We start from the raw sequence: 16,567 nt of genomic DNA, 5'->3' as shown, positions 1-16,567 counted from the left end.
ACCCAATGGGGGACGACCCCTGCACCCCCTGCACCCCCTGCACCCTCTGCCCGTCTTCACAAACACCGCACGGCCCTCGGGGCTTCCTCAAATTATTTCCCTGGCTGTGCTAAGGATCGCTCGTTCCTCCTGCGAGTTCATAAACCCGACAGCCGGCGCTACCCACATCAACCGGTAGGAGGGGGGGGGGTTTATGATGGCACCAAACAACCCTGCACCGTGAGCAGCAGCAGCAGCTGGTGCCAGCAAATGAGCACCAGGTTCTGACACGGTGCGAATCGCCTTGGCACCCGAGTGTGAGCGAGTTCCCACTTCCCCTGGTGCGGGGGGTACAGGAGGCTCTGCTCGAGTCGACGGATCGACGCGAGGCAGAGGGACCGTGGCTGGCACGCCGCGGGCGTGGAGCCGCACAGTGGGGGGGGGGGGGCTCTCCAAGCCGACGCTAATTTCATGGCGCGCCGGCGAGAGCGGTGCCCGTCGGCCTCATTTGAAAGTCAATTTTCTCCTCTTGATCCGACTCGCAGGAGCACGAGGGCGTTGCCGGTGCAGCGCCAGGGGGGAGTGAGATGAGCGGCGACGGCGGCGGCCGCGTTGCGAAGAGCGTCGCCTCCTCCTCGTCGTCGTCGTCATCGTCGTTGAGTGGGCGACGTCTACGCTCAGCAAGCGCTCCGCACCGCCTCGTGACGGCAGACTATTCACACTGCGAGGGACTACAGCTCTCAACGGATCTCTCTTGTTGGAGCCACAGCATCGCCCTATACAAATGAACGCGCTGAATATATCCGATATACCTAACATTCAGTGTATTATTCTTAGTTTTTTCGGTAAAGTCACGTTGAAGAGAAACAACAAAATAACAAAATATATATAAAACAATAAAAAATTCTCACGACGTTTCGACCATAACTCAAACGGTCATCTTCAGGTGTGTCGGTTTGCATAAATTTATTTTTAAACGGCGCATTTATTTATATATAAAAAAAAAAGACGTTAGCATCACGCGCAGCGATTTGGCAGTTTACCCAGGACTAGTCCATCTATATTTTGAAAAGAGGAGGGGGGAGACGAAATTTTAAAATGTATGCTGTCTGAAAGCCAATGTAAGCGTGAACAATCAATTAAGAACTGAAATGGTTTATATAAATAAATGCGCCGTTTAAAAATAAATTTATGCAAACCGACACACCTGAAGATGACCGTTTGAGTTATGGTCAAAACGTCGTGAGAATTTTTTATTGTTTTATATATATTTTGTTATTTTGTTGTTTCTCTTCAACGTGACTTTACCGAAAAAACTAAGAATATTAATTACTGCAGTCACGAAAGCTTTAAATCAAAATTCAGTGTATTATTTTAAAGTTGCCGACAAAGGGTCGAGACCTACTTTGATCCGGCTACAGGAAAGGGGCCTCCACGGGAATCAAGTCCCCCCCCCTCCACCCCGTGCCCCCGGGGGATTTCCACTCCCGGGCATTTTCACCGCGGTGAAGCCTCTCCTGTGCAGACGGCGGCACGTCCGAGTGAGCAATTGCTCGGAGGTGAACGGGACCCGCCCCGAAACTTGTCCAAGCCGGCTCCGAGGACGCGCTTCGTGCGATGTTGTTGCTACGTTAAACCTGGCAGACTCGCTCTGGAATGTGTCCCAGGCCACGGCTACGCCCCGAACTCCAAAGCCATGGCCAAGGGACAGACGGCAACAATGACTCAGGACCCCTCGAGGCCCTCACCCTGCCACTCCCCATCCTTCACCGGTCACCGAGACCGATCGCTCACGACCCTCTGCCACCGTCTCTCCCCTGACTCAATCAGGCCTCTCTCCCTGCTCTGCTTACAGCCTCATCAGAATTGTTTTACTATTGTTATCGTTGTTGTTCGCCCACGAAAGCCTCACCGAGTCTCAAGACTCTTTGACAAGAAGGCCCTGCCAGGTTTTCGCAGTAGGCGGTGATCCCAATTGAGTAATTTGCAGAGTAGTTTTTCAACATTGGGATATTTTTGGCAAACACCAGTTGCGATATACTTTTTAAGTTATGATGAAACCCGAGAACCCAGAGGAAACCCACGCAGAAAAGGAGGGAGAACATACAAGCTTCACACAGCAAGGCGCCCAAATCGGGAATCAAGCCCAGGCCCTTCTTGCTGCGAGTGCACAACGGAGAGGGTGGCGGCGGCTCGCACCAGCCAGAGGGTGGTGCGGAGTCCGGGCACTTGCATCTCACCGTCACGGCGCTACGTTTCACAGACACGTGGGGCGGGGGCGCACGGGGAGAGGCGGCGCGGCCTGCCACTCCCCACGCGACGCCGGGGTCACGTCCTTCATCGCTGCGTCTGCGCTCCATTTTGTTTTGGCTGCCCTCATCACGGGGCTTCAAAAATCTCGCACAAACGTCGTGCGTGCGTTCTAACCCATGACAGAACAGCCAAACAGCCCCAATTCCAGTTCCAACCTGTCATTTCAGCTCTTAATATGTACATTGATATTAACACTTAACCATGTGCTCCCTGTCCCTGCGCGCTGCGACGTCCACGTCGCTCGGACGCGACTCACTGGGCCCCCACCTGCCGCCTGACACGATCGCTATCACTCTTTTGCGCGCAGGGACACAAATGACAGATTGTAAGCCACCCGACATTGAAGCCGTCAACTGGAATGCTGCTCCTCCAAAACAAAACAATCCAAAATTTAAACAAGAAAAACGGAAGGCGCTGCACCATCAACCCCGACGAGCCGTGAGTACGATTCCTGGCCACGGCTCACATCACGGGCGAGCGAGATCTGAAGCTGCCATGGGCCTCCTCCCCTCCACCCCCCCCTTCCCCCTTTCCCCACCTTCACCAGCGAGGTGAAGTATGGTCAAACAACCCCTATGAGCGATGTCACACGTGGCGAAGCCATCGTTCAGAAATGGACTGAGAAAGGGCCGTACATTTTTATTATTAAATAATATATTTTTCTAAAGAAAGGCTTCTGTGCAAGAGAAACTCTTGGGTTTGTTTGGAATGAGCTTGGTGACGGAGCTGTGAGTGGCGAGAGTCGTCGTGAAACAGCGGAGACGTCCCAGCTGCGGCACTGCAACACTCTCCTATAGGGTGCAGGGGTGGAAGTTCAGAGTCTAGGGGTGGAAGTTCAGAGTCTAGGGGTGGACGTTTGGGGTTTAGGGGTGGAAGTTCAGAGTCTAGGGGTGGAAGTTCAGAGTCTAGGGGTGGACGTTTGGGGTTTAGGGGTGGAAGTTCAGAGTCTAGGGGTGGAAGTTCAGAGTCTAGGGGTGGAAGTTCAGAGTCTAGGGGTGGAAGTTCAGAGTCTAGGGGTGGAAGTTCAGAGTCTATGGGTGGAAGTTCAGAGTCTAGGGGTGGACGTTTGGGGTTTAGTGGTGGACAATTAGGGTTTAGTGGCGGACGTTTAGGGTTTAGTAGTGGACATTTATGGTTTAGTAGTGGATGTTTAGGTTTAATAGTGGACGTTGAGGGTTTAGTGGTGGACGTTGAGGGTTTAGTGGTGGATGTTTAAGGGTGGAGGTTTGCTTTACGTGAGGCAGTGTACAGGGGTCTATAGCACTCGAAACAGCAGCACTGCAATGAGAATTAAATCTTACGGAGTGATTTTAAATCAGAAATAAAAAACAGATGAAAGCCAAACGCAACTGGAATTCTCCATCTGCAAGTTCTTTAACATTACAGACACACGAGTGGGGTGGGGGGGGATACTGAAAACAAAACAAACACAAATCTGCGGCATACTGTACTCCTTCTAAATCTGTTCTTCATGTCCTTTCTCATTCTTACTGCTGTGTCTAGTACCAGGTCTTCAAAACGTTAACATGTATTCTCCGAGTAACACCAAAATATTCATTTAAAACAAAGGTCTACACAAATATAATCGCAATAAAAAGTAACGTTACATAAGGTGCATTATGGTTAGGCAGTGATATATTTTGAGTGCGCTGCTCACAGCTCTGAGAGCTGAAGAACTGATCAATTCAGCTCTTCATCAGCTCTATAGGGCAATGGAATGAGTTGCACTGTATGTGTGCCAAAGTTTTTTCGTACGTAGCCACCCGTGCTGATCTGAGGTGTGAGGGAAGGACAACAAACTGAACAGTGGGGGAAAGAAACGGTGGTTGTCCTGTGGAGAGACCGGTCCCCAGACATGGTAATGTGGAGTTTCCACCACTGGCTTCAGGACAGCCAGCATAGTGCTGGCCAACACTCGTGTAGGTGTCGGCACGGCTGGTTGGTGAGCCCGGCGGCGCTGGGCTTTATTGCCGCGATGGTGTTTAGCCGATTGTGGGCACGGCGGTGGCTCCCGCACGGCACTGGACAACACAACGGTTGCTCGACGGCCTGGAAACAAAATTGCTTCGGGAGGAAATACGGCGGTGTCAGGGCAACGTGGACACACCACGGGGGAGCTCGTGGCATGACGCCAGCCAATGAGAGGGCTTTGTTGTTTTTTTATGTAAACATTACACAGGATGAGAATAGGTTTTCCCCTTTTTTCTGGCAACTAAACAGGTGTGAGAAGATGTTAAAACACCAAACTGAAACTTTTACAAGGATTCATGACAGCATTAACCAAATCCCAGGCTGCGCAGGCTGGGAGGCCGCGGTGCGTTGGGCTGCCAAGGACCCACCTGAAATATGACGAGGAAGAGATTCTTCTGCTCGCTTTGAGCCATCTCCAGCTTCTCCTGCAGCCGCTCCACAGCCTCCTCAAGCGAGGAGGCGTCTTCCGGCCGCTCGTCCTCATCGTCGCTGTCGATCTGAAACGACGTGCGAAGCGCAGCCATACGGCACCGCTCGCCACTTCGCTGCTGGACAAACCACAACCCGTTCCCCTCCGCCGCCAACAACGCGGTCCCAGCTGCGTGATTTCAGTTTCTCCCGCAGGAGGAAACGTGACTGTTTGGATGAGGATCGTGCGCGCACAGAGTAAAAATGTAATCATAATTTGGATGGGTAGCGCGCCCCTCAGCGTTCGCTCCTCGCTCTCCAAGAGAGGACGACTCAGAGGCGCCAGGAGGAGGAGGAACCGCAGACGGGGAGCGGGGAGGCAGCCTCTCGGCGAGGAGCCGGTGCCAACAAATGCCCAAAGCTTTGCGAGCAAATGCCTTCAGTACCCCCCCCCCCTCACTTTTAATGTTTGTATTGAAGCCTCGACACAAACACAACCAAGGTTATTGAAGCTTTGGACGATAGCCGTGACCCCACTGGGTGATTCTCCCTCAGTAACCCCTCTCTTTTCAAGTGCAACTATCTATTATTAAATGTTTAATTTTAGAGATGTAATATTTTAAAGATGAAATATTTCTTGTTCTAAAAGCATTCATGGCACAGAAAGTGGCGGAGAGCAGCGGCTCACCGAGATTCCAGACACAACAACCATGAGAGAGCCAAATCAGACCGGTTTTAATGCTGCCAACATTTAAGATCTGACATATTTGACAAGACTGGGCAAAGGAATAATGAGAGGTCATGCTGTACACTGAAGAGATTTTGACTTTCCAGTCAAGCTGGAGATTTGTGCTTCAATACAGCTAAAGCCCACTGAGAGCTGCTCGCTAATTTTCAGAGGTGACCTCACCACCCATGACAAGCTCACCGAGTGGGCTCTATCATCACACGCCGGCCATTTATAGCAGCAGCCAAATCATCTAAACGCATATTTCTAAATTTGGAGGACAACACCAAAGGCCCTGGAGAAACATCCACGTGAACACCATGGGGAGAGAGAATACACGGACTCCAAATAAACAACAGGCGTCGTCGGAGTTCGGGGTCAAACCCACTCCCTCCCTCCTGCGTACCAGGCCCGGGAGATTACATCTCACTGCCGCAAATGCTAATCTAATGCCACCACAGAGTTTGAAATGTTGATTCTAACTGCTGCATCTCGGAATCTGTCATGTTAATTTCCTGCACTCTGACTCTTTGACCGATGTATTCGCGAGTTCATTCACCCTGCCGGCTGTGAACTCAACGCACGCCCCACCACTCTGGATCCTCCCTCCGATGCCAACCTCGCTAAGCGCCCTCTCGTCTGTGCACCACTCCCATTTTTGCACGAATCACCCACAACTTGGGAGTTGTTTTGAGAGCGTTCATGTTATCTGAGAAATTCTATATTATGACCTCTTGAAACCTAAAACCCAATATTTGATTCCAATGGAGAATTAAAATCCCACTCCGCCGTGATTACTGTCAAACCTAGCTGTGTGAAAGAGTAGATGCCACTCTTCACAAGTGCGGCGTGTTCCCATTTTCTTCTCACCTCACCAAAGACCAACTATACAAGAACTTATTTCTCGCAATTCTCTCCCCGGTTCGATAAAGTCGCATTACGTAGCAACAAGGCGTCTTGCTCTTACCCAGCGACTGTGACGATGACCTCCTGCGACACCTCCCCTACGTGTACGATGACACCCGAGGTGCAGGTGACTCGGTCATGCTGCACGTGCATGATAAGTTTGAAGCGTTGTGTTGGCAGGAACACAATGGGAAAACACGTGGAAGCGCCCGCGTGCACGCAAGGCTGGGATCACAACGATGACACGGAGAGGCGCACGGAGAGCGTGTGGACAACTACAGTGGATCACGACAAGCGGCATTCCAACGTTCAAATTGCTTGGGCATAAAAATGGAGAAAACGTTGAATAGGGCGTGCATAGTTTAGTTTTCATAGTTTCATTTATTTGGTATAGCCCTGTGAGCCATTCGGCTCTTGAATCGGGTGCAACCGCAACAAACAAAAAAAAACATGAACAAGAAAACATCTTAAAGTGACTTTGTGCATGTGCAAACAGAAAATCCAGGAAAAAACATCTAAATATTCCAGAAGCATGGGAAGGTGCTTGAAATTACATTGAGACACAGAGAGAGGAACACACGAATCAGAGAGCCGTGTTAAAGGCTCGTGAGGAGGGCGGCTAGGGAAGTCCAAGTTACTGGAAGAGGAGCTGGCCGCTAATGGAGACAAACGACGATGTGACAAAGCAAAGAAGGCGCCCGTGAGGACCACCACCGTCTCGGAGACGGAGTGCTGACGAGATTAGCCAGTGTGCCGGAGCTAGCGGATCGTGCATCTTGGGACCGAGAGAAATGGAGACGCTTCGGGAGGTCTTGATTCAGCAGTGGAAAGATCATGCCTGATGATAATCGAGTTAACATTGTGCTCTCCGCTTGCGGAGCAAATCTGTTGCTTTACGTTGTGATTGGACTTTTCCCCGACATGAGACGCAAGCCCGGGTTGCACACCAACGCGAGGCGTTTGTGTGGCCGGTGTCCCCATCTGGTTTGTTTTATACGCATGGCCCACACAAAACACACACTGCAATGTCAAGTCCACCTGAACGCAATTCAATGGTAAGCGAACAAAGGAATTAATTCCCTTCTCTGGGCATCAGCTGACACTTTGCTGATTGGTAATTGTATTTACAATATCAGTGGAGAGCTGCCAAAGCAGCAACAAAACCAACAACAAGACGCTTCCACAATGACGCCACAGCTTACGGTGGAACTCTGGGCAGTGCCACTCTGGGCATCGCGACCCTGGGCAGCGCCACTCAGTCTCCTTTCATTCTCCTCTTTACCACGGACCCAGGCCGACACTTCTGCCGTCTGGAACGTCATCGCGAATTCTACCCACACGGACTTTTAAGAGGCACTCAAAGGCCCCGGCTCCTCTCTCTCGCCGGTTTTCTGGTGACCGTGAGCTTGGCTCTGTGCCTCGGTCACTTCCTTACCCGATACATTGCTTACGTTATAAACCGCACTATTATTTTTACGATTGAAAAGACCAGGTCCGAGATGAGATCCAACGAAGACAAGCTGTACCGTCGCCGACGCACGAGCTACGTGAACGACTCGAGCGGTCAGCGCTGGGCTGTGTGCACCTCTCAGGCACCTACCCGGTTAAGGTGGCGGTCGAGTTTATCGCGGGCCTCCTCCAGCTCGCGCTGCACCTTCTGCACGTGCTTGTTCATCTTCCGCACCGTCGAATGGATGATCTCCCAGACGTAGAGCCTGACGGGAAAGCGGAAACCACGGAGATAAGCGGGGCCATGGAGTTTGCGCCTCGCAGGCGAGGGTTTGGTAGCTCGTGCAGATTTGTAAAACGCTCAAATCCGCCGGGCTGCGAGGCGGCCAGAGGATGGCAGCAGACCGAGTGGGTTCGTAACCCTTCTGTGCAGACCTCGGACTCCTCGTGCCCCGATGTATACGATGGCTTTGATGAAACAAAATTGCAGGTGACCGAAGACCATGGTTCTATCGCACCATACGTAGCCAACCGTGCTAATCGGAGGTGCATAGCAACAGGCTCTCTAAGCAATTGAAGATATCTTTCGGAGGGACACAACTGCCACCACGGCTGCTCTACGCAACGCCGACACCACCGCACTCTCGGTTTCCTGCCAACACAAAACACAAATCCGACACATTTCAGTGAAGGACCTCCTACACAATCTTGAGACTGGATGAGGTTCTTCATGAATAAATGAGAAATTTCCAGACACTCCAGATGGCATCCCCACCACTCCCTCCAAGCCAGGGCTGCTTCGACCAGCGGCTTGTGGTCTGTGCCCCGAGCTGCCGGAGGAGTGAGGCACGCAGGGTACGGCAGTACAGCACACGTGGGTTAGTCACCATCCACGTGGACCTTGACTGTTACACCTTTGCTTATGAGAGTTATCATAGGCAGTCTGATATTCTTCAATATGACGTTTAAAAAAAATATATACTGTCTTGAGTTTTAGTAAAGAATTTCTGGATAAATATAACACATTATTATTCTGGTTTATATGTGGGTTAAGTAAACAGGATAAACTTAAAATACTAACACTTCTGAAAATGTCTCCGATTTGATTTGTAGACCTTCAAAAAAAAACATTACTCTAAAAGGATATTTACCAGGTTCATAAAAAAAAACATCTACTTACGATTTACTTCTGCATAACCTTTACAGATGCATTGTTTTGGGAATTAGTTATTACGATATAGAAAGCCACAGTGCATCGTAACATAACGTGACATTGGACAATTATACAAAGAAACATCCAATGTTGTAGTACAACTCTCCCCACAATCCAAACCATACAGGGTTGGTCACAGAGTGCCATGGGTGTGAGCGTGCACGCACAAGAGCACAACTAAATACAACACCACTTCATTTTGAGCCGACATCCTGAGTGTAATATTTCACATGTTGTTTTGGGTCACAGACATATTTGGCAGCTGAAGGGAATTTATCACAAACTGGAGTAAATTCTAGCTTGTTTATCAAGCCTTCAGGCTCTTGCTCATTTTCCCCTTCTATGGATGGTCTACAGTTGTACGGGAAGGGCTGTACAGTGTAATGGTGGGCAGGATGGCTACACTGTACTAATTATCCCTAAGAAGGGAAAAATCCACATATTTTCCACGTCGCTTTATTACCACAAAATGTAAAAGACCCCAGTCACATGCCCTTAGGGCTGCTATTGAGATTCAGGCTGATGTACACAACCACACCAATGGAGGGAATTAGAGTGTTTGGATACTACCCATGATGCCTTGCAACCGTAGTAAAATGTGTGTTAATTGCTACGATGAGTCAGCCTTCACAGAACGTGGGGGGGTTACAGTGGAGCGAGAGGATGTGAGCCATAACGAGGAGGACGCCATCGTGCCCTGTGACCTCTGCTCTGACATTGTTCTGTAGGTTAATTTGCGATCTCGTGCTACCAGTGCAGTTGCTGCATTGTGGACAGATAAATCAACAATTACCAAACTATTTCATTTTATAAAACACAATTCTTACTCCATGATAATTAAAGTCTCCTCTAATTATTGTCCCTTTTACTAACCTGATGGCTGAGAGACGTCAAATTATTCTTGCCGCTATATAATTTTTCACCACACAATATCATATGTCATGATATGTCGATTACTGCGCTAACAGTTTCCCACAACTGTGTAATCGTATTTCATATATTAATTGGATTGCTTGTTGTGCATTGCTGTGCTTCCAGTACAAACAAAGAGCAGTCCTTGAAGGTTCTTAAAATCTCGTAGTTCCCTCAACATTCGGCTGCCTGGAGTCGCATCATGTCTGCAGGTGTGTGGCCTGTAACGCTCATAATGAACATGCTGCCAGGCACTCACAAAATATTCTCATATCCTTATGAATTATATTACCTCGTTAAAAATTAAAGGGTGATATAACCACCATTTTGCCTAATACGCTAAAAAAAACTATTTAATGTTTAATAGCAATATAATTTCAACTTTAACAACCGAGTTTGTTATTGTAGAAATATTTTTTTCAGAAAAATATTTCAGACTCCTAAAATGAATAACAACAATCACGCTTTGACGCTAAACGGACGGCACAATCATCGTGGTTCTCATATCGTGCGATGAACCACAGCTTCGACGTATCGTGGCGACCCTGCATCTAATGTTTAAGAAAGCACGATGGGATGATTGGGAGACACGCAGACGGACAGTTGGCGGGGCCAAGCAGGGTGCGATGGGGACGATTGCCCCTCCCCCCTCCCCCCCCACGTGATCCTGAAAATTGGTATTTTATTGATATTCACCAGAAAAAAACTCTAGGCCCGATTTAAGATTAGCACGATTGGCTATATACAGGCCCGATTTCAAAGAGCTTTAAAAAATGTTGGGACTATCGCCTTCGTTGGGAAGTGTCTAGATCCGCCTCCGCAGAGGGAGAGGAGAGAACTTGGCTCCGCGACAGCGGCGCACCTCCGCTGCCGCCCACCGGGCGCCAGACTCCGTGAGCCGGGCCTCTGTGGGGAGGCAGCGATGCGACGCTGGATGGGGCCCCGCAAGGGAGCAGAAGAACGAGTCTTTCACAAGGGTTTCTGTGGTGATGCCAAGCAACCTGCAAGAATTTAAGAGTTGCGCGAGGATTGGAGTGTAACGTGGCAGCTATTGACGCGGGGGGGGGGCACGTTGAACCCCAGCGGGCTCGACCTACGACCCTGCGAGTAAAGCGCGCCCGGCGCCTTCACCTTGCGTACAGCTGTATCAGCTCACTGGGCCACGTGCACTGCCCAAGAGCACACAAAAGATAGCGAGGCGTGGGGGGGGGGGGCATGGCAGATCATCTCGGATGGGGGGCACACGGCTGCACGCCTTCATACCCACGTGTGCTGTCCCGCCCGCGTTTGTGGGCAACCGAAAATTGACAGGCACGCATGTTATCAGTTTCTTAAAACCTTTTGTGGCCCTCCTCACAGAAACACGCATGTGTGTGTGAGCGCAGCAGTGTGTGTGTGAGCGCAGCAGTGGGTGTGTGGGCAGCAGTGGGTGTGTGGGCAGCAGTGTGTGTGTGGGCAGCAGCACCAGCAGAGGCATCGCACCTGGTGAACTCCTGCGCCATGTCGGCCGAGAACACCCAGTTGGCGACGGCGGCACAATCGACGATGCGCATGCGAATCATCTTGTCCACGAGCACCGACATCATCTGCCAAGCACAGCACAGGCCTCGGCGTTTGGGCAAAGCGCCACGAGCTCACTCACCAAAGCGTTTCACTGGAGGCAACACGAGGGGGGCTTGCCGAGGGTTATCTTACAAGATGCAGATATAAAGTAAGGTCTCAGAGTGGGCGGGCTCAGAGGACGCGGACCCGTTCATACGCGACGGACCCCGATTTATACTTGTGACTCGTACTTTCACTACACGCACGGGCCGGGAAGCGAGTCAAATCACCCCCCGTTAACAACGTGAACGTGGATTTGACGGCGTGTAACTGTATCGCCCGCGCAAGAAACAAGTCCACCCAGCTCGCACCTTTCATATTTATCATACACGGATGATTGGTGAATCATTTACTGTACAATACTGTACTTTGTTAAGCACGAGAATTTCGGCAGCCTGCGGCCACCTTAATCCAGCTCCTGCTGAGCGCCTCGCCCGTCGCCCCCACTGATGCCCTCTTCTTCCCCCCCCACTATGTGTGCAGATACTCCTGACTATTGCAATAGGGGGAGTTAATAATTTATTTTGTAAACCTGTTGGATCAACTTTTTACCCCCACATCTGGGGGGGGGGGGGGGTCCACTTTCTATAACTTTTTGATTCAGACCTTCTGAAAAGCTCTGATAATTTAGCTGACGGACAAACGGAACGCCGGGCTTTTATAATAGATGCACATTAATATACATTTTATAGGCTCTTACATTTTATTGACACTCGTATAGGCGAACCCCAACTTACGCGAATTCACGCTTACGCGGTGGTACACGGAACTCTACCCCCACCGCGTACCGAGACCTTACTGTACTGGCGAGGACCTGCAGGTCAGAAAAACAACATCACGGCCACGGTGGAGTCTCGCTGTGCTGGTGCTCGTGCAATGCACGGGACATGCAGCAAGTGACTGCGTGCCCATGTGCAGTCATGGACACAAACGTGGGCAGCAAGGAGGCAGGTGTGTGCATCCGGCCGACAGAGGAGCATCCAGGCTTCAAACAAATTGTATTATACCCAGGAGTCTGCGATATTGCTGACAACAGCAAGTGCATCATACCCAGGAGTACCTAACAATGCAGACAACAGGATCTGCAGATGTACTGCTCAGCTGTTCACTCCAAAGAGTCTGCACAGGACAAAGGCGAATGAACCGCTAGTGTCTATGCCACCGAAGCAGAGACAAGGCCACGCGCGCGTGCCTCTCCCTGGACGTGACCATGACAGATTGCTGCACCCATAAATACTGCACACTCCACAGCTGGGGAGGAGGTGACACGGCACTCCACCTGCATTACCTGTGGATGGTTCCTCCACACATCATACATGGACTTCAGAATGTGGACTTTCCCTTCATCCGTGTCGGCGAGAAGCTTGAAAATTTCATGAAACCTAGGGGAAGATCAAAAGAGAGAACACTAAAGTGACTTATCTGTAATTCATGCGCACGACAAAATGGCTCTCGAAAACCATCGCAATACGGGAGCAAGAATTCTAAATAATCTCATCTATGATGTGCAGGCGTTGGCTGTGCAGAGCAAGGGTGAGCAATGGGGTACAACAGCCCAACTCTGCCTCGTTGGTTAAGTCTCATGTCGAATTCATTTGTTTAACCAAGTGAGAACTCAAGAGACCAGGACAAGTTTCACTTGTGAGAGTCACCTGGGCAAACGCGGTCAACGCGGTCAACGCGGGAGCGAAACCACAGCGTGTTACTGCTACCACGTAGAGCTTGCTGGTATCGCCAGAGCTGGGCCAATGTGCTCACCATAAATGATTCACGTCCGGTCAAATGAGACCGAAAAACGTTGGGGACAACCGAGTGCCGGCCAAAAATGTCGAACGAAATGACACCGGCCGCTTACTTGGCAAGTGCGCTGAAGGAATGACTGAACGACTTGGACGCCAGGGACAAGAGGCTCTGCACGAAGAGCTCCGTCTTGAGGGGGTTGAAGGAGCCCTCTTCGTCTGCAAACGACAGCCACGGCCGTCAAGCGCGGAGACACCAAACGCGAGCGAGGCCAACGCGGCTGGGTTTCCCCGAGCCTCGCATGATGCGACACTCACCGTGCAAATACCCGCTTATTGCTTTAGCAGCGCAGCACGCACCGGGTTCTGTGCGTAGATTGATTTGCTCAGAGAATGTCAACGTCTCCCCCAGCTCACATGAGCATTGGGGTCGTCACTCATCTGTTGGCAGCGGAAGAAATTCCACATAGGCATGGCAGGGTCCAGTCTCTCTGCAGACCGCAAATAACGTGACTCTATTAGTTTAATCGACAAGGCTGATGAAGATTGATTAAAATAAATGTTTACGTTAATGTATAAAGTAGTGCAAGTAAGTTTCAATTATTAATATTTTTTGCAAATCCAATATGCGAGTGTACCTTTTGGTTAGCTCAACTGACATGACAGAAAACAAAACTTTCAAGATACAGAATATGAATAAGACGATAAGAGACAACAGAAACGGAATCCCAAATTGTTAAAATTCATCATCCAATTGCCCTGGGGGTGTGTAGGGGGGGAGGACCGCACACCAGGACTTTAGTTTTCCAATTCTTAGTTGAGCACTCGAATCGCAGTTCCACCCAGCCACAATAATGTGGACCGGACCAACGGCAAGACGCACGACTGTCTTGCCCTGCGAGTTGGAGAGAAGCGTTTGGCAGCACTGGCTTGGTGTGCAGTGAAAGGGTGAGCGGACGGTGAACAGAGGAGCAGCAGCAGCAGCAGCAGCTCACCATCCTCCTCCTGGTTGGGGTTGGGCACATCCTTGAGGATGTTGAGGATCTCATCATGAGACTTCTTGCTCTTGAAGGCCTCCACCAGGACGCCGGCCATCTGGTACTCGGGCAGGGAGCCTACGTCACGTGCAAACAACCAGCATCACCAGCGGCGGCAGCAGCTCGCCACGCCCCGCCGTGATCACAACACTCGACACGTGGTGACCCCAGCTCGAATTCAGCCGGGAGGTCACCAGAGAGACAGGGACTAACATAACCAACCCTTTCTTTTCTCAACCAGGATGTAAAGCGGTGCTTCCAATATATGTCACAGCAGGTGTACATCAGACATCTACCATTCATAAGGCAAAGAGTCCGCTTCCTCACAAAAGAAATAGGGTGGCGTTCGTATCTTTGGTGGCCCTGAACCAGGGGTGGAAATTCCACATTCTCGTGGTGGGAGTCAGTTTCCCCAATCTTGTCACAAAGTGGTGGTTATTTTAGCAAGCCCAGAGGATAAACTTAACTTATCCCCCCAGTTGAGAATTGAACTCTCAACTTTCTGAATGCACGTCTAGAGGCCTACCTAAACATAAACGTATACAATGGCCTTCTACAGGGAAAGTGGCAGTAAGTATAAAGGTTAAGGAACTTACTATTAGACTCATCCGCATACTTGTAGATGCACCCAGGGTTGGCTGGCAGCAGAGCGGCAAAGCTCTCGGGGGTATTGTCCACAATGCGCTGGAAGTAGGAAAGCCTGGCACAGGAGAAAGAACGAGCAGCCTCAACACCACTGTGCCCAACTCACGGAGTGGGGGGGGGGCCACGCACTCAAACAGCTACGGTCGCGGCATTTACAGGGCAACCGTTTACAGGGCAACCATTTACAGGGCAACCGTTTCACCGAGCGTACCGGGCACCTCGGCGTCTCTACTCGTGGTAAAACTCCACGAATTGGGGCAGCGGAGTGCGGCCGCACACATGGACAAGACGGCAATCACAACTGGATACTGAATGTGGACGCAACGTTCGGTCACTCAGGGTTTAGGTTTGGATTCTCGCGCAAGTAAAACCCATTGGGAAATAAAAGCTAATTTTCGATGGGGACCTGGTTACACCATAGAAACCTAGTTACTACAGCAAAATAAACGTTAACAAAACAATGCAAAAGCTACCGAGCATGGTCAAGTTCCGAATCACAAGGTCGTGCATCAACACGGTACAGCTAGCACAAAATATACAACAGGATGTACAAAATAACATGTGTAGTGACACTGCTGGATGTCACCATGCTGTGGGTGCAGTACCGGCCCTAGAGGGGCACAGCGTGCGGTGTCGCGACATTGCCTCGATACCACAATGTTGTGGGTGTAGTACCAGCCCTAGAGGGGCACGGTGTGCGCTGAATAATAGACCTGGATGGCGCCACGCTTTAAGTGCAGTGCCGACCCCACAGGACAGGGTGTGTGGCTGCCGACCCAAGGATGAGGTGCGAGGCCATGGCACTCTGGTTGACCCGGGAGGACACGTGACCGGTTAAGTAGACAGAGGAGCCCCCAGAGGGGGCCAGGAGTGGTCACATGATTGGGACCCAGATCCTTCTCGAGGATTCTGGAAGGTGGACGTGGCCAAGGGCGGAGCCGGCCAAGCCACAGAGAATATAAGCCGGGTCCCGAGAGGGACCAGGGTTGTTCATTCTGGAAGAAATCTTCGTCTACGATCTCCGTTCAACGAGTCTCCAACACGTCGTTGGTCCCGGTCCGTAGGAGCAGTTACGTAGTAACTAGTGTAGTTAGCCTGGTGGTCACCACCAGGCTAACTACACCAGTCACGTGGGAACTAGTGTAGTTAGCTGGGTTGTGACCACCTTAGGTTGTTATTCTGTTAAGGGGAAGTTACCTCGTGTGTTCGAACTGAATAAATCTGTTGCCTCCAAAGTCTACGTCTGCGACTCAGTTGAACCCATGACATAGGTATAAACTAAATATGAAAAGTCCCCGAGTTAGCCAGGAAGCTACCCAGAAAGGCAGCGGAGCCGAGGGAAGCTCGCTGCCTGCATGGCGGCCGCGTGTCCGAGCACGCTATCGAGGCAGTGCCACGTGCTGCGAGTGCCACGGTGGGACCAGCGTATCGCGTTCTGCGTCGTGTTGCGTAACGTGCTCGGACTTGTGTTGCAAGTGACGCAGTAAGTGGTATAGTATAACCCGCCTGGCCTTGAGTTGCAAGTTGCCCGGTCTGTGGTATTGCGTGACGTGTTTACAGGTCGAGCTGCTCGCGGTATCGAGTGTTTCTACATGCACGAGTTATTGTATCATGCGTCGGGAGTTTGTACTTTGCGTTGCATTTCGTGTTGTACCCAGACTCAGGT

At 50.7% G+C, this 16,567-nt stretch overlaps 1 protein-coding gene across 1 annotated transcript in view; it reads right to left on the bottom strand.

Annotated features, from left to right (window-relative positions):
* The window catches only part of NCBP1 (nuclear cap binding protein subunit 1), a 41,462-nt gene that overhangs the window by 5,640 nt on the left and 19,255 nt on the right, over window positions 1-16,567 (bottom strand). Inside the window, exons 15-21 of the mRNA XM_032953798.2 lie at window positions 14,853-14,956; window positions 14,215-14,334; window positions 13,336-13,438; window positions 12,769-12,862; window positions 11,361-11,464; window positions 7,905-8,019; window positions 4,632-4,760 (exon numbers count right to left, since the gene is read on the bottom strand). Of these exons, the coding sequence (XP_032809689.1) occupies window positions 4,632-4,760; window positions 7,905-8,019; window positions 11,361-11,464; window positions 12,769-12,862; window positions 13,336-13,438; window positions 14,215-14,334; window positions 14,853-14,956 (769 nt within the window). The remainder of the gene's footprint in view (window positions 1-4,631; window positions 4,761-7,904; window positions 8,020-11,360; window positions 11,465-12,768; window positions 12,863-13,335; window positions 13,439-14,214; window positions 14,335-14,852; window positions 14,957-16,567) is intronic.

The sequence above is a fragment of the Petromyzon marinus genome, chromosome 13 (assembly GCF_048934315.1).
Source record: "Petromyzon marinus isolate PM22_M1 ecotype Great Lakes invasive population chromosome 13, UKy_Petmar_22M1.pri1.0, whole genome shotgun sequence".
Classification (NCBI taxonomy): domain Eukaryota; kingdom Metazoa; phylum Chordata; class Hyperoartia; order Petromyzontiformes; family Petromyzontidae; genus Petromyzon; species Petromyzon marinus.
The sequence above is the reverse complement of the archived record's forward strand: the minus strand, read 5'-3'. Positions and strand labels throughout refer to the sequence as shown.